The following is a 22,684-nucleotide window of genomic DNA, read 5'->3' as shown; positions in this document are numbered from 1 at the left end:
GACAGCAACTTGTCTGTTCCCCTTCCCCCAATTCCCCAGCGCTGTTCCCATCCCCCAATTCCCCAATAAAAAATCTTTAAAAAAAAAAATTACTTGCTTATAATCTATTTTCTTAGGGACTAGTTGCCAAAGTGACAGCTAGCTAATCAGGTAACTAATCCATACCTCAATATTGATTAATTTAATCCCTCAAGCCACATATTTACATAGTACTGTCTTTTTAGAGACAGTGTCTTGATGCTTAGGAGCGACTGTAATAGTGGGAATTTCCACATGTATGATAACTTTTGATGTCCCTCAAATAAATCACTTGAAGATTGTCAACATTGTTTCCCTGTCCTGAGAGTTGGAGAGCAAAGAAATAGGCTAAGTCTTGCATTGCCTGGAAGAGTTCCTAATAGCATGCTTGCCAAACCCATGACAAGCTGGCAGAATACTTGGTAGGATCCTCTGTTTCAATCAGCCAAGCCAAGCCCAGTTTCCCACAATTTCTACCGGGGGGAAATATATTTCTCAAGAAAGGGGTATGAGTGGCATTTGGGGCTGGATAATTCTTTGCTTTATAGAATGGTATTTATTATGCATGGCGGAATTTTAGCATCCCTGGTCTCAACCCACTAAATTCCAACAGCATCTCCCCCACCGTCCCACCTGTCCAGTCACTGTGACAGCCAACATGCTTCCCACACATTTCCAAATGTATGGAACAACTCAGGTGATCACTATTAGCCAACCCTTTTATAGCCAATTAGAACCTTCTCTTTGGGAGGCACGACATTCCCCACCAGCCACACCATAAAAGGGGTTGAGTGGCATTGCACCTCCAGTGATTGTATCTCCATTTAAGAGCACAGTGTATAAGTGGGAAAAGGCAGACATGAACTTTCCCCCTCAACATTCTCAAACTAATTCCAGTCAGCTATCTTACCATGAGTCAGAAATTCAGACTAAAAGGATGTGAAATTTTTCTGAAAGTAAAGGCTTTCTTTGGATGGTGGCTTAATGAGGAATAGCTTGGTGGTTTGACACTGATCTTTCTAATATTGTAACAGCATCCCTGAAAAAAACTGTTCCCTTTAGGGGGTAACATAAATTCAGAATTTCATGTACAGTTGGAGACACATTTAGTCTCATTCAAGAGATCATTTTAAAAAACGTAGTCAGTAAAGAAAAATTAGAATAGAAGTAACATGCTTCAAATGCCATAGTAATATACTAAAATATTATTTTTTAAAAAAATTTCTTGCTTGGCATGCTTTTAATAAGCCAATTTCTATTCATTTCTTTAATTTTTCACAATCCCATGTTTAAATTGTTTAAAGATATGGGTAAGGATAAGAACGACATAGCATCATAGCCAAATGCATTGCCAGTTTATGGTGAGTAAATCAAAGTTTCAGGGACCATAAAGCGTTTCATTGGGGAGTAAAGTCCTTTCCTTTTAGATAAGAAATATGTGCAGAAGGCTCATGAATGGCCATAGTGCTAGTTTATTAAATAATGCTCAAAGAACATGATTGACAAGAAAATTATATGGAAAATAAATTTTAAAACAATTTACTTAAAAGTAAAATATATATCTGTGGTAGCTTTTAGAGGATGGAAGGTAGGGACAGGGCTTTTGAAAATACGAACATGTTCTTGCGATATTAGTCTTTATTCCCAGAATAAGAGTTAGGATTGGATTCCATTTTAAATATTGAACATTTGATACACAATGATGCTGATTTGGTGGGATATAGGTGGTTAAATTGTTGGTTGTGTTGATAAAAAAGGCAATTATACTTCTTCCCTAATGGTCCATGGGTTGGTCAGATGACAATTTAGGAAAATAAAGTCACTCTACTATGAGTTCCAGGGATGCAGGAGCCATGTTGATGTTGCTCCAGCGCTAGATAAGAGCACGATATCTAGCCCATAGAAGGCCCTCGAAGCAGTGGATAAGTTAAAAAACATTCCCTCCTTTCTTCTACTATGACAGCCACAGTCCTGGGTGATTCTCCCACTGAACTATACTCAATTTAACAAACTCTTATTGCTAATAATAACTCTCATCATTATGCATTTATTGTGTGTCAGGTACATGATGACCATTATTTCAGTTAATTATTAAATCAACTTCATGGCATAAGCATTATTATCAACATTTTCAAATAAAGAAGCTGGATCTTAGAGAGGTCAGTAGTTTGCTCAGGATAACATGACACCAAGATGCAAATCCAGGTCTATTTATTGAGTGTCTGGTGTGAGTGAGGCACTGTGGTAGGAGACAGGGTTAGAGACTTCTGTGACTTTCAAGCCTTTAGTGAGGGACAGGGCTATGTGTACAAGTTATTCTATTCACTACTAAATGGGCTGTAATAGAAGAAGGAACAAGGCAGCAACTAGTAAAATTTAAGGAGGAAGGAATAATTCCCAGAATTTAGAGATATTGCTAATCATACAATGATAGGAAAATGACAGTTTATATGTTGGCTCTCTGGATTCCCAGAGGCAAGCAAATTATGAAGGCAAGCACATCATTATACCTGGGTGTCCAACAATCCTGTCGCCAGGTGCCAGTTCTCTTCAGGCAGCTCTGCACAGCGGTCCAGCCAGCGTGTATTAAGTAAAGCTGCTGAAACTATACAATGCTTACCTCAAACACCCCCAATATAAGTCTTGTATAACAGTTGTACCGTACACCACTCCCACCAACTTGAAAAGTTTCTCCCTGCTATTTCTGAGAGTCACCGAAGAGTTGCCTCATATGCAGGAAAAAAACAAGTCGTTCCTATCCTACTTGAGTTCCCTCTTGCCAATGTCCAATGCAGCTAAAGTTTCCTTAAGAAACCTGCCCCCACCGCTGCTAAGGACCGTTAACCAGCCCATGATGATGCCTTTACCCAGCAGAGCCTCAGGAGATGGGAAAAACCCCTCTCTGCAGTCAACTGGCCTCAAAGACCCCACTGTTAGCACCCATGTCTCTCACAATAGAATTTCTTCCCTTCTTTATTGCCTGTAAGCAAAAACTTGTCTCAACAAGCTGCAGCAGCAGTTCTCTACGGTGTCACTCTCCTGCTTACGTACATCCAAGAAAAATATTTTCCTTCCCTACTACTGAAATATAAGTAAACACACATACACATGCGCTCAACACAGGGGACTTGGAAAGTTACACCGTCCGCCATTTCGCTTACTAAACCAGAATGCTTAATACTCTGTACTTGCCTTATATTTGTGTAACTAAAAGAATCTATTCCGGCACTTTTTTTTTTTTAAACAGAGAGACAGTTTAAAGATGAATGAATATTTACTTGTGAAGACCAAAACCACCAAAAAAAGTTCACAAATTTTAAAGTTCAGCCTCAGCCAAGATATCCTGTTATATATAGGTGAAGAAATGGAGAGACGGGAATATTAAGTTTGGTGGTTAAAATCATATAGGTAGTAGCAGAGCCAGGGTTAGAATCTAGATTTTCTGACTCCCAGTTTAATGCTGCTTCTTGGGGGATGGAGAGAAGAGAAGGTGAAGAGAGGGGGTTCGATATTTTTTCTTCCTTAAGAGAAAGAATGGATTTCTCTGTTCTCCCTCAGTTTTTTGGTCAGTTTTCAGTCATCTGCTTGGTATGTGTCATTTTTGGCTACTGCATTTTCAACACAGCAGACTCTTGTATACTGAGCTCAGAGGTTCTGTGGTTTTCTGGAAAGCTCAACATAAGCCTCCTCCAAAGGGAGAGTCAGCACAGCCCTCTTCATTCTAAAAATATGCTGCCTGTTTTTGTTGAAATGGTTAAATTATTATTAAGCCTCATTTTATTAGAGCTAGAATTGTGTCTAAATTCCTTTCACTGTTTTCCTTTTCAATGTCCTGTGTTCTGGTCTACTTTCCACTTCTATTTATATTTTTATCTTTGAATAAACTGGTTATGGTATGTTCCACATAGCCTACAATCATTTACTTATGCTTCTTAAGTAAATCAGTTTCTCCAGTTTTGTCATTACTGTTCAAACGTTTTCCCTTAGTGTGGATGCATAAATATACTGCCAGAGGGCCTGGAACATGATTTTACCAGTACCAAGTACAGTATTACTATTCTGCTAGGTCTCCCTCTCCCTAGTCTAGAGGATGGCTCCTTTCCTCATCTTCATTGGGAAACAGAAACTTATGTATCTGTCAGCTTCATAACTCTCTTGGCCATTCAGTGTGACGTGGAAAAAAATGTTAGGGGTAGGTTTGTAGCAGCTGTTTTACCACATTCCTACAAAAATGCCTGCAGGCATAGACTGCTCCACTCATGGCCCAAAAAGGCCTTCTCCAGCCCTGATAATCTGCCTTGGCTGATCCCTGATAGAATGCAGACTTTAGTATGCATAAGAAACACCTGGGAGGTAAGATTCCTGGGATGCACCCCCAGGCCCTGTGATTCTGTCCTTCCTGGGGAGAGCCCAACAACCCCTCAGCAGCATCCACGTGATTCTGGTGCAGGCTATCTGCAGAGCATTCTTTGAGAAATATTGATTAGGATTTTAGAATTAGTCTCAACATTCTTTTAAAAATCATCTTCTTTAAACTGTGGCTGGATGGTCAGTTTTGAGGAATGCTAGAGGAGATTAAGAAACGGGTGGGGAATGGCCAGATTTCTCAAGTCCCTTCCTCTACGATTCTATGATTCTGCACTTTTTTGGATTATATATAATACATCTGAATCCATGGAACTTAGGCTCAGTATGGAGAGATATCTCGGCATCTTTTCCTCCCTAACTGAAGATCCTGCAAGATGAACGCTTATGCTAAAATGTAGAAAGTGTATGTATAGAAGCTTTGGCACTGTTTTTGGAGTTATTCTTTGCTAATTAAATAAAACCACACTCGAGAGTCTATACGGTCTGTTTTAATTCTCACATTGTGGGCACAGATTGCTTGGTTTTACAAAATTAGGACTAAAGTGGATAGTTTCTGTAAATAGGAACAGAGGAGGAATGTGCCCTGAGAATGAAGATGAACCTTAGAACCTGAAGGGAAAGGTTTGGAACATCAGGAAAGGGCAGGGCTCACTTATGGGCGGAGCAGACAGACTTCCAGTGGTGTGATTTTAGGAGACAAGGACACTTCAGTATAAAATTTCTTTACAGGGGTTAGGTGGCTGAGGGCCAAAGCCTCTAACTCTGTAATGATAAAACCTAAAGATATATGCCTGAAAGATGATTTCTCAAATTCATTACTATTTTATATAAAGGATTTCCAGTAAAGTTTCCAGAAATCTGTTTTTAATGTGGAGGGGGAAAATTGCCACAGAAAGTTGGAGTGAGGGATGGGGGAGAATGTGAACCAACTAGAGTATAAAAATAGATCATTAAAAAAAAAAATAGATCATTGACACCACGACTGTCTCTATTCTGTTTATCTTATTCAGTAGGCAAGACACAGAACAGAATTCTGGAGAAAAATGCCTGACTGTGCAGCAACCTCAACTAATAAATTAATGATAGAAATTCTAAGTAAACTTGCAGTACCAAGGGCCCTGACAAAGCAGATGCCACTGTGTTCATATACTTCAGAGGGAGGGCCTCAGCTCTGGCTGTTAAATGATAAGCATACATTTAAACACAGACATGGAATCTCTCCAAGAGCTTCCCTGTGAGCTGTCTTCCACATTGGAGTTTCTAAACAGGAATACGTAGTCTAAAGGAGGATGTGAAACCAGACTGGGAGAGGGGCCTTAAAGAAAAATCAATGTCAGATAGGAAGGAAGACTCTAGGTGGACAAAAAAAAAACAAAACAAAAAAAACGCAGGCGAGACTGTCAATCTAGACAGATTACCAAGGACAGAGAATGAAGAAGGGATGGGACCTAGCATAGTGCATGACACTTAGGGACATTCATAAATATTCATGCAGAGAAGGAATGGACGACAGGGTTTCCTACTAAAAGCTTCCTAAGTTGTTGGAAGAGGTGGCAGGCTACAAAATGTCCTATTGTAACTAAAAACCAAATGGGACCAAATCTAGAATCCAAACAAAAAAGGATATTAGTAGTACTTCCTTTCACAGACCTAAGCAAAAGCACAACTCAGGAAACTAAAGTTGGTGACTTAGCCCATTGGTAAATGATTCAAAGGCACATAGAAGCAGGCACAAGCTATGCATAGCAGGGACATTTCTGCTGAAAGCTCAGGAGAGGTAGTGCCTTGACGCAGTACTTGTGATTTATCTCTGTTCATAGTTAGTGGGCCCTGCACTTCCTCCTTTTCAAATCCCTCTTCTGCATAAAGATTAGTTTTGCTCCAGAACCATCTGTGTATGTTGAAATATGGTGGACAGTGTGAAAGAAAGGAAGTGAGTTAAAGAGTACGTAGGGGGCTGGCCGAGTGGCACATTCATTAAGAGTTGGCTTGGGACGCCAGCTCTGAGCAGCAGGGACCCGGTTCGGATCCCACATGAGGGCCAGTGATGCTGCGCCCTCTACAGATAAGATGGTGAACAACAGCTCGACCTGGAGCTGGGCTGCCATGAGTTGCTGGCGACTGCATGGGCTGCAGCCCCTGCTGCAGTGGGGCTGGCCAGTAGCTGGCGTGAGCTTTGGTGAACTGCCATGAGCCGCTGTGAGCGGCCGTCCAATGGCTGGCGACCAATCTCACCCGGGGAAGAGCACAATGATAACACCAACATGGACCAGTGAAGTGACGTCCTCCACAACCAGACTGAAGAACGAAAAGGACAGCAACTTGTCTATTCCCCTTCCCCCAATTCCCCAATAAAATTAAAAAAAAAAAAAAAGAGTAAGTAGGAAGAGGCCAGGATACAAAGGCACAGTGTTTGATGAAGGCATTTTCTTTCTCTTTTCCTCCTAGATATTGGCTCAAGAAGGACCCCCCTCCCCAAAATTTGACATCAGGTTTTCTGGAGTAATGTTTGCCAATTTTTCATGTGTGTATGGACGGGGGGAAGATCTTTCACTATATCTCTGCATGGGCTTTATTGGTTAGTAAATATTGAACTCCAGCAACAAGCACTTCCTGCGTGCCTTCTCTATGCCAGATTGTGGCCATGAGAGGAGCAGCCATGCTATCCCGGACCTATGAACCTTACAGTCCAGTAGGGGTGAAATGGTCACACGGGATTATTCATTTGCTTGAAAGAAAAGAACAGGTGTTATGAGAGTTCTTAAGGAAACATATTTGAGGAGGTGACATTGAAGCTGAGACCTGGAGTACAATTTTGCCAGTAACAAAAAGGTGAGATGAGGGTTTCAGGCAGAGGGATCAGCATGTGCAGAAGCAGTGAGTTCCAAAATTACAATTGAGGAGGGCCTTAGAGGCAGCAATTTGACTCTGAGTGGTGAGCTCGAAACTGTTTTTGCATAGCATTTTACTTGAGGTTTATATCAATTGTGCATATCAAAGAAGAGAGGGGTTTGATGCATATTATGAGGAAAGAGATAAAGTCCCCAAATCTCCCTAGTGCCACTACCATGCAGTGGCCACGAGACAGGTGTGGCTTATCCGAAGATCTCAAAGAAGGCAATGTTGCTGGAGCATAAACCTCAGTGAAAGACTGGCCGAAGCTGTAGCTACACCTTAGGCAGAGCCAAGGAGGCCCTGTAGGAAAGACTACAACTTTTTTAACTTTATCCTAACTGCAGTGGGAAGCCATTAAGGGTTTTAAGCTGGAGAATAACATGATCTGATTTATAGCTTAAGGAGATCACTCTGGCTTCTTGATATAAATGGATTGCAAGGGACAAGGAGCTAACCTCTGTTGAGTTCCTGCAAGGGCCTATCCCTGAACAATACACACGCATTACTTATTTAATTCTCACAACAGCCCCCCAGACCCGGTGCTATTATCTTCACTTTACAAGTGAGGAAACTGAGGTCCTTTGAAGTTATATAAATTGTCCAGTGTAACACAGAGAGAAGCAAGAAAACATGTGCAATTTGTTTTATTATTGTGTAGTTAATGCATGGGGCAAACTACACACCCAATAAAATTTCAATGATTGTCTTATCGAAAAATTCTGTAGGTGGGTGATGGTCAAATCCAGAATGTAGTGATCACGGAAGGGTTAATGCATGTTTTTGCAGCAAGGAAGTTCCTGACCCTGGCTACTCATCTCAGAGATAGTGGATATAGCCATGTATTGAAGCTATTACAGGATTTTGCTCTTAAAACCTCTCTTACCATTGTTAAGTATGCCAAAGACCTCTTTTCACTGTTTTGATCTTTTTGACAGGTTGTTTTCCAGGAAGTGGTTGCTAGGAGTGAAAGAGTTTTATTATTTAGAGATAAGTGGAGCCTAGATATCCCATCCCCTTAAAAATACAAAAACAAACAATAAAAAAAAAAACCAAACCTACGGTAATTGACTTGAAAATTATTTTTGTGACACTATTTGTACCAGTCCACCTGCTTTTATTTACTTGTGGTTATCTCCTTTTGCTAATGATTCTCTAAAAGCACACACTAAGGTTTGTACCAAAAGACTGTCCTGGAGACTGTTGGACAAGTCTGATTGCTAGGGCTCTGTAGATCCAACAGCTGCCTTTAATGACAGTGAGCACGTGCATAGTGAGTGACTACAGAGCTCCCTGCCATGGGTGTGAGTGCCAGCTGGCTTCACAGTGCATGAATTATCCTCAAATATAGTTGCCTTTATATTCTGGTAATGTCTACCACTGGGGGAAAACTCCATGGAGCCTGAAGTTTTACCAGCCAAGTTACACACACTGGGACAAGTTCCCACCAAGGCTCTGAGGTTCTTGGCTGTGTATCCCACTTGCCCCTTCCCATACCATCTCCTAATAGTATCTTTAATTATTAACCTAAATGTGTAGGTACCCTTTGTTGCTCTTGCAAAATTGTCATATGCTAGGCATTTATAGCTTTTGTCTAGCCACCGGAGTTAAAGGATTCTTTAACCTTGTTTGATATTTACAGGGTGTCACCTTACAATTCCCATAGTATCTGTTGGGAAAAAATAGACATAAGATTTCATCAGTAAGTGTCAAAATAGCTCCAGATAAAAGCCACAATTGCATATACCAGTGCTCAGAGTGACATCTTGGACTCAGGTGGCACCTTTAAGATTACTTAGTTCAAGATTCCACTTTCCAGATGAGGGAACTGAGGCATTGATGGGTGAATGGACTTGGCCAGGTCAACCAGCTAGGTAATGGCCAGGCTGGAGCTAGAACTCCAGTTGCTTAACTCTCAGTTCAGAAAGCCTTTAGAGATCTATATACACAATTAAGCTTTTAAATTGAGTGTTCAGAATTGAATTAAAATGTATTTTTTTGGATTTCTCACTGTACAAGGACTTGATTTTCCTCTCAACATTTGGGCAGACCCCAGCAAGTTACACACCTGAGGCACTTGGCCTACTTCACAAATTATAGAAGAAAAACTACAATTATGAAGGAGACTAAGTTTATCTCTATCTGTTCCTTATCTGCCCTTCTTCCTTTGGTATTCCTCTTAGTATTTCTGGTATCTTAAGATATGTATTCCAACCTGTTCATGGGCCCTTGACCTAACATGTTTACAATTTTGGACAACCCATCATGTCAAGACCTTTTCCTACCTCATTTCTTCCTCTGCCTACATTAACTTACCTATGTAGTATATACTACCTCATAGCTCCTTCTCTCAGGTAGGATGTTAGCAAAGCTCATGTGCTAATCAACAGAAACATTCTCCTGTTTTTGCCTATTATGAGATGTCAAGTTCTCATTATTTCAGTCACTCTCTTGGGTTAAGACATTATTTCAAGAAACCCCTGTTAAAAGGCAATATTAGCTGGGGGGTAAAATCCATGAAGGCAGTACTGTGTGAAGGCAGTATGCCTGCTGGAAATAAAATCTAAGCCTGTCTCTCTCCAAATTGTAGGCATTTTCCTTTGTGTCATGTCTCTTACACTAGAAATATAATAGCATCTGGTGTTCAATACCAAGTGTAACTAATATATACTGAGGCTGGAGATATCACTGGATACTTTTTTCTATCTAGAACACATAAGTCAGTGACTATGTAACTGTAAGATTAAACAAAGGATGGATTATGAAGACATCTTTTTCTTGACTCATATTACATTTGTCAACTTTAGAGTTAGTTGTGGAAATAAAAACAGCTAGTCAGACATGGCATTCAATTGAAAAAGCATAAAACATGTTAACTTGACTTCACTGATTCAAATATTTTGAACACACACTTTTAGGTACCGTAAATGGTCATTTTATAAGCTGACCTTTAAATACGAGTATGCTGATAATAGGACTGGCTTCTCTACAATCCAGAGCCCCTTTCTCCTATCGTCCTCTCATATAAGATGGATCAATCAGGAGAGAATAAGTTTTGCTCTGGTAACAAATAGCCCCTGAATCATAAAAGCTTAAAAATGGCAAAGTTTCTTTCTCTAAACTCAAAAGCCCAGGGAGGCAGAGCAGCCACCAGCTTTAAGCATTAACAGTTACAGGGGCATAGGGAAAGAGAGAGGCTAGGAAGACATTAATGAAAGACTTGCTTTCATATTTATGTTTGAGATAGCTAAGAGCCAAATAATTATTTTACAAGTTTTTCAGTTAAATATTAGTCATGCTTACCTTTTGTAAACCCTTTAGTTCAAGGATATTCTCTGTTGGTTACACTCTTGAAATATATTCACAGGGAAAGCTATATTGCTTATTAGTTATATCATCCAGCATTGGTTAGGCAAAATTAAAGTTTAAAAGGAACCATTAAAAATTGAATATTGGATTTGTATTATTTTCTACACTTATAATTGTTAGAGAAAAGTAATGGCTTTCAACATTATGATAAAGCTTCTTTTCTTTAATTATGAAATATTTCAAACACAGAGAAAAAGAACGAATATAACCAACATCTGTTTTCAACTACCCACGTGCCACATTTCCTTCAGATTAAAAAAATTTTTTTTTAAATCAATCATTACAGATACAGTTGAAGCTCTCTGTGTACATCTCTTCAATCCAGATAACCACTACATTGGATTTGATGTTTATCACACCTATGCACATTTGAAACTTTTAAACCACATATGTATAAATCTATAAATAATATATAGTTTTTATGTCTTACAATGTTATAATCACTGTATCATAATATACATATCCTTCTGTAATTTGTCTTTTTTTCAACACTGTTTTTGAGACATCCACTTTAATACATGACACTGGGGTCACTGAATTTAAATAATGTATGTTACCCCATTATATGAAAATATAGTATTTTAATCAATTCTCCTACTGATAGCCATTTAGGCTGTTTCTACAGAGATATTTTATACATCACAGTTCGTTTTACTGTCTGGGGTGCATATGAATAAATCTCTGCCTTAGAATACATCATGTGGCGTTGTCACTGTGAGAAGCAGCTCTATCACAAATCAACATTTCTTTTGTAGAACTGTATATTGTGACTTATCAATGGACAGAGAGAATCACATGTTAACTGTAAATGTCAGATGCTTGAAAAGTAAATGTATAGTTTGAAGGAACTCATGCTATACAGAGGATGAATATTGATTCTTTTTTACCCTGGAACATCCAAATACTATTACTATGGACTCATGCTTTTTTCAAAATGTCTGAATTAGATTTTGCTCTATAAATCATGATTTCAACGGAGTTTAGTAATTGGTTTCTGAATTGGCATTATGATCTTACCAGTGGATGAACATAAATAGGCAAAGTCCAGGCTCATTTTTCTTTTTCAGGGTTTAAATGTGACAAATTTCAGATGTTAAACCAACATAGCATAATTGATATGGAGCTCATACTTCAAACCACTGCTAATTTCCCCCAATTAAAGTGCTCAACTACATAGGGCATATTGAAATACAAATCAAACATCTATCTGAACTTTGGTTTTAATTGCCCCTAAAATAGAATGCCTATTCTGAATATGCCTATTGTGACTGTCCTCTCAGTGGTATTGTTTCAACTGCTCTGGAGGTCCACCGACTGCCTATCTTTTAGAGTTCTCAAATACTCTTTGTAATCCATATTAGTCTCATGGCTGCCAAGTCTTCTTCATTCAAGTTGGATGATATATAGGTTAACTTAAGCCCTTCTATGGTAATAACCGCCAAGTGAGATTACTTACAGTAAGGTTTATTTCTCTTTTTGTAGTCAGTCACAGTCACCCTCAGCCTTGTTTAATAGTTCTGGGACCCAGGTGAAGAAGCATCCCCTCATTGGAACATGCTGTTCTTGTCACAAAAGGAAAAGAGAGATGACAGAACCAAGCAATTACTCGTAAAGCTTCTACTCAGCAGTGCTATACATCCCTTTCTTTCACATTTAATTGAACAAATCAAAGCATAAGGCCAAGCCTGCCATTCAACATGGGGAGGTAAAGTCTTCCCAAAGGGAGGGAAAAAGATATTTGGGAACAGTAATGCAATCTACCACAGAGGTTGTTTTCATTCTCTCAAACAAGTATCCTTTTGACTGACTTTTGGACTATTTATAAAATCAATTTGTTTTAGGTTTTACTAATATACAAGTAAGAACTTCTTATCTCTGGGCTGGGGTTTAGTTCAATTTGATATTTTCTATGAATTTCCAAAAACATAAGAATTAAAGTAACTTTGAATAATTAATACGTATCTGGAGGCTCTATGCATATAATTATGGTCTAAGTATAAACAACATTAACTTATAAACTGAGCTAATTGAAATCTTTACCATATCACTCTGAATGAAGGAAAAATAACTGATTACCACCCATTCCAGCTATCAGGAAACCCTCAAAAAGAATTTCATATAGTTAGAATTTTAAACAAGACCATTCAAATAGTTTCTTCAAATGTGATGAAAAATCTCTCTCACCATTTTTGTGTGATGTTACAAGGGACAGAATTTTAATTTAATGTACATAGGTAGCAAATGATAGATTTTTAGATTTAATTGTATATTACATGTACATCTAGGCCAGTTTTGTTTGTTTTCTCTAGTAATTCTTTGTTTAGTACTTTTTAAAAAGTTATTTGTAAATAGCTGGTATCTTGGACACTGATCCTAGCTTTGCTTAATCTGTTTTCGCAGCAGCCTCTATTTCAAAATGCTTTGGAAATTCTTGGTTTGTTTTCTAAAAATGAAGTAAGCAAATGAACTCATTTTAGGGACCTACTTTCTTCCTAAATGATATTTTATGATTAGATGGTTTAAAACAATTCCCAGTAGTTTTTCAATAATAGGCATGACAACTATTATAGCTAACACTTTACAGAGTGCTACGGCCATTGTTCTGTGCTTTAGAACAATGTATTGACTCATTTAATCCTCACAACAACCCTATGAGATAAGATACCAATATTATCCCCATTTTACAGATGAGGGATTTATAATACTTATTTTAATACAGATCTAAATTCAGCTTTTGAAAAATAAGTCATGTTTAACAAGGTTTATCAGTGAGGCTAGGAAGTTGGCCAGTTGAAGCAGGAAATGAGCAGAAGAAGGGGAAGTAGTAGCAGAAGCTTGCTTAGAGGTTTCCTAGACCTTATTCTATTCTCTAAATAGAAAAATCTAAACAAACAAACAAAAACGTATGCAATCCTTTTAAGCTGTTAAAGAATTATTATTTTCTATTTAGAACCGTTTAGTTTTTGTGAAGGGCAAGATCTAGAATTTATATATAGGTTACATTATAATCTTGAAACAGCCTTTTCTAATCTTCAAAAGAACATAGAAGCTCAATAACTAAGCTTCTAAGTAGAATAGAAACAAAGTGCATACATTCCAATTTTTCTTTTGGATGGCTCATTTCCTTCTCAATGACTATGAGGGTATAGAACCCATTGTAAAATAGCTGCATTTACCTAGTAACAAAGAGGAAGTCTAAGAGTAGCTCTGACAATCCAGTCACATGTTAACCTGGAGAGCCATTTTCTATTTGTAGATATTTTGGTGGACTACTGTATGTGTATAAAATGTTTTTATAGGGATAGATTTTGTTTAAGGTTTGCCTTTTATATTTGTTAAGTATACTATAAAGTAGTTAAACCTGTAACCATTGGGAAGAATTTTCATAGAAAAATTACAGAAACTAAGAAAAAAAACCAGGAGGAAAATAATAACTAGATCTGTCAATAGCTTTGATGTGGTTGAAAAAAAGGAGGCAGTCAAAATTGATAACTAGTTATACATAAGACCTGGGAAAATATTCAGGTTTATGTCATTGATAAATCAGACTGGAAAATTTAGGCAGCGGTAGTATTTGTTACCTTTCCTCAGAAACCTGATGTTTCTTTTCCCAAATATATTATTACTTTGACTCATCAAATTTTAGTGATAGTAACATTAAGTAGTAATAAAAGCCCTCTAAATAATTTGCAACTGTCTTATTTTTTTTTAAATGTGACTCAGTGCTTTACACAATAGCCTTTTCCATGTTCTTCCAGTTCAAGAGCAGATAGAATAAACTTAATCATGGCAAAACTGTGACATGCCAAAGGTCACATAACCTGTAGGTACAAGCCAGATTTCCTAATTATTAAATTAGTGCAATATTTTAAGATTCATTAGGTTATTAAATCCGGTGATTAGTTAACAATGCGCCTGACACACACCCTTTCCATTTCACAAAACTCATTCTATTAACGTGGATCTTTGCATTTAAACCTACTTTAGATGATTTCAGGAAATCATCTAAAAACATTTTTGTCGTGGAATGGAGTGTATATGTAGGCTCAGGGAAAAACTCAAAGTTTATCAGATCCTTGCTCGTTTTTACAGGTCCAAAGGATAAATGGATAAAGTGGTATTAGGCTGAAATGATTTAGAGAACCAGTATTCAGGCGCTTCTATTTTAAAATGATGAAGCAGCTTTTAAAATAGAAAAATATTTACATTTTGCTTTCAAGCAAATTAGTGTTGAGGGAATCATTTTTGAGGTACTGGTGTACATTAAAAAAAATTCTTTTTAAAGGAAAGCAGTGATATTCTCGAATTTCCCCTCTTCGCCCTCCTCAGAACTCCAACCTTCCAAATGACTAAGTCGCATAGCTGAAAGGATTTTGCTCATTTTTTCCAAAACACTTCACATCTGGGTACTCGCCAACCATGGAAAGTTTCAAGTAAATGTAACAGTTGGGAGAGAGACGAGGCTCGGCTACCTTCGTGGGACCGCGGCCCTCACAGGCGTCGTCACACGCCCTTACCCGATAGTGGGGGGCCAGCTGCACGTTTGGACCAGCCGAGCTCCGGCCAGCCCCACTGACCGCCGGCCCCTCAGCTGCAGAGGCTCTTGCCCATCAGTCTCCCCTGCAGTTTTGAGTCCCAGAATCCACCCGCTTCGTAAACGGGAGACTCCTGAGCCCCTAGTTCCCAAATAGTGTACCCTCAGGGTGGCAAAGAGAGGAAAGGGACTGCTCTGGAGCCCGGCCTGTGGAGCCTCACACGTCAGTTTGACTCCTCTCCCCACCCCCAACCCCCCGCGCCCGACTCTTCGAGCCCCACAGGCGGAGACACATTTGACTGCTCCAGTCACCAATCAGAAGAGAGGTCGAGAATTTGAGCCAATCAAAGTTGGCTAAGTGGGCAGACCGCCGGCGTCCTCCCGCCCTCAGAAGGGCGAGCGCGGAATGTCTCCAGCCTTCCCTTACGCTTCACCCTCAGTGCGGAGCGCTCGGCGGAGAGAGAAGAAGTGGCCACCGGCAGCTTTCCGAGCAGCGGCAGCGGCTGTGGGAACCGGAACCACACCCACACTCACGTCGCTGGCCCTGTCCTCACTTGCCTTCTCGCGGTCCCGCGGGAGAACGCATCCTCCAAGAGCTGCCGCCCGCGCCCCGAGCATCCTCTCCGGTGGATCCCACACTGACTGACTGGGCGGCATGATGCGGCTTCGAGGCTCAGCGACGCTGCGGGACCTGCTCCTGCGGCCGCCCGCCTCCGCCAGCGCGGCTCTGAAGCGGGTGCAGCCCCTCGCCACCCTGTGCAGGCGCGCCCGGGGCGGGGGCCTGGAGGCCGCTGGGCCGGCGGCCGCAGCGCGGATCTACCCGTGGTGGGGCGGGGGCGGGCGGCCGGCTGGGCCCCTGGCCCGGGGCCTGTCCAGTTCCCCCTCAGAGATTCTGCAGGAGCTGGGCAAGGGGGGCACGCAGCAGCAGCAGCAGCAGCAGCCGCCGCAGCCGCAGCCCGGGGCGTCGCCTCCTGCGGCCCCGCCGGCGCCCGGCCCCAAGGACGGCCCCGGGGAGGCGGACGCGCTCGGCAACAGCGAGGGCAAGGAGCTTGTGGCCTCGGGCGAAAAGTGAGTGTCTCCGCGAGGCGGAGGAGGCCTCGCTCCGCTTGGGCACAGGGCCCGGGAGGGGCCTGTGGTGGGGCGGGATGGGAGCGGAGGCTCGAGAAAGAGAAAGAAAGAGATGCCGGGCGGCCTGCGCTGTCTGCGCCATGTGATTAGGCCCGGCCGCGCCCGAGCCTTCCCCGCCCGTGCCACTCCGCTGGGCCCTTACTTCCCTTCCCCGCCCCCGGCTGGTTGGAGCCGTGGAGGCGCAGGTCTGGTCCACCGCCCTCCCTGAAGCGGTGCTTGCCTGGCCCACGCCGCATGCTCCGCGCCCCGGTCCCGGGCGGCAGCACCTGGCCGCCCTCCCAGCCCTTCGTGGGTGATGCCACACGAACATCTCCACTGGGTGACATTTAGGAGTCGAGGGTTGAACAAAGCCAGTGCCTTTCTGACTGGTCGCTTTTCCAGGCTCGAGTTTCCTCTCCTTTGCTCTCTGCCACCATCTCTTTGGGAGCCTAATGTGGCAGAATATTTTCAACATTTCTGGAGGGGCTCCTTCAGGCGTGTGTATAGCCATCCGTGGCCCCGGAAATAATGTTTCCGAAACGAGATGCGGAGGAAAAGGGTCACGTGGCCAAGAAGATGTGGCCCTCAGTACAGACCACCTGTTTGCACTGGGGACTGGCTTTGGCCTGTCAGATGTCTTGCTTGAGATGGACGAGTTTTTGAAAATAAAAGCCGGAGTAGCCAAGGTTAAATGTGAAGGGTAAAACATTAACTGCAAAATTCGAGTTAAGTAGCTTTTGTGTCTTAAGTTGTGATAGGATGTTAACTCGTTTATACCGCATAGCAGTGTAGTCTTAAAATTGATTTTTCTTACACAATATGTGAGGCAGTTTCCTGGATATTTTGTCTTGTGTAATATAAAAGGACAAATTGTTTTCCAGGTGCAGGTAAAATTTACCTGGCTGCTTTTTTTATACCCTACTATTTTTCTGACATTGTACTGACATTATGTGACTGGTTTTGCCTCCCTTTTACTTACATTACTATCTCCAGCCCCAGAGTATCTTATGCCAAACTGTGTAATTCTTACAGTACTTTTAATCTCAGGTCTGCTTAATGTTTCCTGTAATTGAAGTTGGCACCTTCCTAAAAACATTCCAAGCTAAAGTTTCCCCAGACTAAAAAAGGTATTTTTTTAAAAATCACTTGGTGCTGGGCAAAATTTGTGGTATCCTGTAATAATGCCGTTTCTGCCACAGTGTAGCCTATCACCGAGGGCAGGCCATTTAACTGCTTCAGTTAGATGGCTCAAATCTCTTTAAGATCTAAAAAGCTAAACTTTTGTTAAATTTCTCCCTCTGATATTTTCTAGGGACTAGAATGTGTATGCTCAATCTCATCTGGCACTCACTTTTACCTTATCTGGTTTACCATTCAGGTAACTAGATTAAATAACTGTTCTCAGAGTTACCGAATTGCAAAATGCAATTATTAGCATTTAAAAGTTGTCCTTAAAGGCCAAAGGATGGGAACTGCTTATTGACAGCCCTACATAAAAAAAATATCCTGTCCTGTCTCCCCCAGCCCACAAAGAAAATCAGTCTAGGCAGGGAATCCTTTAAGAACACTTGCTCAGATGCCCTGGAAGTTAATAGTTAGACTGGCCTAGGAGCAATCCAAGTATAGGCATACCTCATATTTAGTGGGTTCTGTTCCACACTACTGTAAGAAAGCAAGTATTATAATGAAAAGTGAGTTGTAATTTTTGCTGGTGGAGGATCTTGCCTTCAGTTTGTTAAAAAAAACAACACTGTGAAGTACAATAAAGCAAAGTGCAATAAAATGAGGTATGCTTGTACATGATAATCCCAAGAGCTTTCAATCAAGAATTTCAAGAGTGAACCCCAACTGTCCAATTTATATATAAAGTGAAGAGCACTGACCTCACAGTTGTGAAAACATTTTTCTTAATCTGGTTAAAGATTATATTTTCTGAATGACCGGGTTTCCAAATGTAGCTTTCCTCCTTTGACTCTTTCCATTTTGCCTTTATGTGATAAACATTTCTTGTATTCTGGGAGGTAAGCTTCCCTTGATCCTGTTATCGTTTCTAATGCTTAGTATTCAAAGCATAGGTCATCCCTCAGTCAGTAAGCCACCTGGAATGCCAGCACTCACTCAGGGCTCTGCCAGGTTTTTTATAGAGGATTATTAAAAGAAGTAGCCAGGTGAAAAATGAGTTAACATTTTGTAAAGGGCTTGGAACAATATTTGGCATGTGTTAAATACAACGTAACTGTTTATTAAAAAAATAATCAAATTGCTTTGTTTATTGTAAAACATGACAAGGACATCAGCCTTTGAATTTTAGGCCCACATGAGAAATTTATTTTGGCTTTTTAGTTTCCAGAAAATTTTCTGTTGAGAAATTTTAATACTTATGAAACTGTGATTTGCGTTATGTACCTTTTTGCCCTGCTTACCAGAAAGCTCAGAGTGAATTTAATACTTAACCATAGCAATTTTAGTAGTTAACATGGCTGCAATATTTGTTTTTCCTCCTTTCCTTGGTCTAACTCTATATTTTATTAACCACATGATATTATGTTCTTCTGGAAGGAGGTGGGATGTAAGCAAGTTACCTACTTACCTTTTTTTCGTAGCCAGTCTCTTTGAACCAGTGTCATTCTAGGCTGTGCCATCTTCTTCAACCAGCTTCATTTCTGGTTAGTTTCTTGGTTTAGGTTAAGAGTACTACTACTATCTTAAATATCTTATGGAAAAATGTAATGATCTTTGCTCAGTTTTCCATGTAGTGCTCTTATATAATTTTGTTACCGTCATTCTGTCATTTCAAAAAACACTTTGCTTGGCTCTCTTCATTTTTTAAGTTCTCTCTGCTTCCCCGAATCTTTTTGGGTTTGTTCACTGGGCAGACTCTGAGGCTGAGGCCTTTGCTACGGGTCCTTTGCTACTTTCCCACTTGTCTGCCTTCTCAACAACATATCCTTTCTGTCAGCTTTGACTCCCATCTTTGTGTAGGTAGTATTTTTTTCTCTCATCCAGGCTCTGTTCTCACATAACCTCCACGCATCTGATGACTTCAAATTTAAAATCTGTACCCTCATATCCCATTCATTTGTCTTATTTCAATCTGTAAGTAACAAACTGCGTGCTTCAATCTATTTTGCATAATGTCTTGAGATTAATTGTAGTTTTAATCTCATAAAGTATCACTGTCCCTCCAGAAAGCCTGTATGGACTGGAATGAGTATTATATCAAAGTTACAAACCATGCTATAGCATTACAGATTCTTGATTAATCTTTATGCCAGTGCTTACCCACCATGGCCATTTTTATCACAGTGTCCCTGCTCTGTCAAGTATGCCATGCTTCATTTCTGTAAAGCCCAGAAGTGTATATCTTAGGGTCCCTGGGAAGGGTTGACAGGTGGGATGAGGGATTATTTTTAAGCTACTTTTTGTTTGAACATTTTATTGTATTATTTAATTAGAAAGGAAAAGAGAGATTTAACGGAAGGATTAGGCTGGGAAAATATCAGTATATGTATACTCTTTAGAAAGTAGATAATACATACATGGTACTATATTGAAGGTATTCCATTAAAACAACGAGATCATTCTTCCCCTATCAGATTGGCAGATGTTAAATCAAGTGATACAAAAAGGGTGTGAGAAATGGGAACTCTTAACATTGCTGGTGGAAGTATAAATTGGTTCATTTATTTTGGAGGGCAGTTTGGTAGTATCTTCTAAAAACTGTATACCCATGATGCAATAATTGTATGTTCACTTATTTACACAAAGTCATGGCATTTTAAAAATACATTTTTAATCAAATAAGCATAATTAAAAGTGCTATATTAAAAGTGATGGTGCAGGCTAGATTTCAGCTAGCTTCAGATACTATGTTTTGGAAGTTCACATTTTCTTTTTTTAAAGATTTTATTGGGGAATTGGGAGAGGGGACCAGCCAAGTTGTTGTTCTTCAATCTTTGTTATGGAGGGTGCCAGTCGCCATCTGGCTTCCTGTCGGCAGCTCGTGGCCTCTAAGCTCAAGTTGTCGAGTTCAGTCTTAGTTGTGGGTAGGTGTAGTGCACCATCGAACAGGCGATCTTGTTGTTATATTAGCTGAGCCATCCTGCCACCTGTTGGCAACTCAGCGACAGCTCAGCTGGGGCGCAGCGTCGCTGGTCCATGTGGAAATCGAACCGGCAGCCCTGTTGCTCAGAGCTCGCGCTCTTAAGCCAACTCTTAACCAACTGAGCCACTTGGCCAACCCCCACATTTATTTTTAATAAATGGAAAACAAGGGACAAAGAGTCATTACATCCTATGCTATGAGACTTGAATTTCAAAGTAAGATTAAATACGTATTTCAGCAAACATTGAATTAGGTCTATAGAACAATACTGATAATAAAGTTGAGCTAATATTTGGCAGATACAGATACTATATTTGGAGTCAAAAGGTAGAACCTCTGTTGAAATAGGTGACAAATTCTGTTATGATCCTTTAATAATGCATTTGCTTTTAATTTGTAAAAGTGAACATATTTTCTTTCCACTTAAACTAAAATCAAGATTGAAAGTACAGTTAATTTGGGGAGGTTTCAGAATGAACCCCTTGGTCATTTTATTTGTGATTTCCTCAATATTAAAACAATTTTTGGTTAGCTATCAGTGAGTTTTAGTTTTGTTTTAATGGCATCATAAGAATTTTTGCCTCCCAATGTTTACATTAGACCACACATATATTTATTGATACTGTATCTGTACATAATCTATAATTAACAAACTGCGTGCTACTAATTATTTAGATGAAGTTCACTGAAAGAGCGAGAATACATCCTGAAGTTTCCTCTCCTTCAGTTTTAGCTTTTTGTTTCCAGGCTTTACTGTTTTACAAAGAAGCCTGTCTACCTCATAATCAACTAGTTCAGGATATGACTACCAAATAGAATTCAGTCTTTTTTGTGAGGTAATATGTAGGGGGAAATAATTGGGCACTATTTTAAACTGAAAGAGATAAATGTCACCTTGAAGAGAAAGTTGTTGAAGATACTTGTGGGTTCCTTCACGTTTTAAAAATTACTTGAAATTATTGGGTTGTCGGAAAAGTCATGACGCATTTTTTGCAATGAAAAACAGAAAAAATACGTCATGACTTTTCCGACAACCCTATAGTAAAAAGCTGTACTAGTGGTATTGAGGTAAAGAAAAATTATGGCTGTAGAAACTGAAAAGTCTAATCATGGGATTCGTATTCTTTAAGGAGCTCAATCTTTAAATCCTTTATAAATCAAGGAGTTGCCTGTCTGTGCCTTTTCACATTTAAGTCATTTTCAATAAGAGGAATGCTTAAGAAAGCCTAATGAGGGCCGGCGTGAGCGGCCGTCTGATGGCCAGCGTGCGACTGCCTCACCCGGGAAGAGTGCAATGATAATACCAACATGGGCCAGTGAAGCTACGTCCTCCACAATTAGACTGAAGAACAAAAAGGACAGCAACTTGTCTGCTCCCTTTCCCTGATTCCCTAGTGTTGTTCCCCTTCCCCAATTCCCCAATAAAATATTTAAAAAAAAAAAAGGTTACTAATTACTGATATTTCTAAGTGAGGTAGAGACACTTACTACGATATTATCCTGAAATCTACTCAGTGATAAAATTGCTTTGGATACGAAACACAGTGCATATGATTAATTACTGCACTTGGTGATTTTCCAACCACTTATAATTTAGAAGCAAAATGTTAATGTGTCTTGACTTTCTTTAGGAAGTATTCTCTGGTTGGTATGTGACATTATTGCTTATTAAAGAAATGTTTATAGTGAAAACACTAAGTTTAAATAGAACTATTATTGCTATTGCATAAAGAACAAAAAGTTGATAGCTTTCAGGATTTAGAAATATATATTTTTTGATACTAATTTCTGGTGCAGGCCTCTAAAGATTTTAAAATTGTCATATTGTTGAGGATATTTTGAGTGATAGGCACTTCCTTAGATTCTTGGTGAGAGCCATTAAGAGTACAGACTTTATGAAGAACAGTTTTTAAACTGGATGAACATCTTTAAATATATTCATACCTTTTTAGCAATCTAGGCTAGCAATAAACAGGTATAGAAAGATTTACTAATATTTTTGGCACAGTATTATGCATATTAGATGAAAGTTGGGAAAACTTATGTTCAACATTAGTGGAATGGTTAAGTAGATTATGGTATGTGCATATGAGAGTCTCTTATTCAGTTATTTAAAATGTATACAGATACTTTTTAGGGATATAAGAAAATATAATGATAAGCCAAAAGTAGAATACACACTTTTATGTGGTATGATCTCATTCTCACCTATACCCAGTTCCCCTTAGCTGCTTCTTTTTTTTTTTTTTTAAAGATTTTTATTGGGGAATTGGGGGATGGGAACAGTGCTG

At 39.8% G+C, this 22,684-nt stretch overlaps 2 protein-coding genes across 4 annotated transcripts in view; one reads left to right on the top strand and one right to left on the bottom strand.

The window, feature by feature from the left end:
- The window catches only part of LOC109393277 (serine protease 58-like), a 118,393-nt gene extending 102,555 nt beyond the window's left edge, over positions 1-15,838 (bottom strand). The window contains exon 1 of the mRNA XM_019662345.1: positions 15,609-15,838. Coding sequence (XP_019517890.1) covers positions 15,609-15,838 — 230 coding nt within the window. The remainder of the gene's footprint in view (positions 1-15,608) is intronic.
- GLS (glutaminase) overlaps positions 15,578-22,684 on the top strand; it is a 77,664-nt gene continuing 70,557 nt past the window's right edge. Inside the window, exon 1 of one of the 3 annotated variants that reach the window (XM_019662348.1) lies at positions 15,578-16,249. In XM_019662348.1, coding sequence (XP_019517893.1) covers positions 15,837-16,249 — 413 coding nt within the window. In that variant the 5' untranslated portion in view covers positions 15,578-15,836. The remainder of the gene's footprint in view (positions 16,250-22,684) is intronic. The other 2 variants (XM_019662347.1, XM_019662346.1) reach the window with 2 other exon arrangements.

The sequence above is a fragment of the Hipposideros armiger genome, unplaced genomic scaffold (genome assembly GCF_001890085.2).
Source record: "Hipposideros armiger isolate ML-2016 unplaced genomic scaffold, ASM189008v1 scaffold_372, whole genome shotgun sequence".
Classification (NCBI taxonomy): Eukaryota; Metazoa; Chordata; class Mammalia; order Chiroptera; family Hipposideridae; genus Hipposideros; species Hipposideros armiger.
This window is presented reverse-complemented; position numbering and strand designations above follow the sequence as displayed.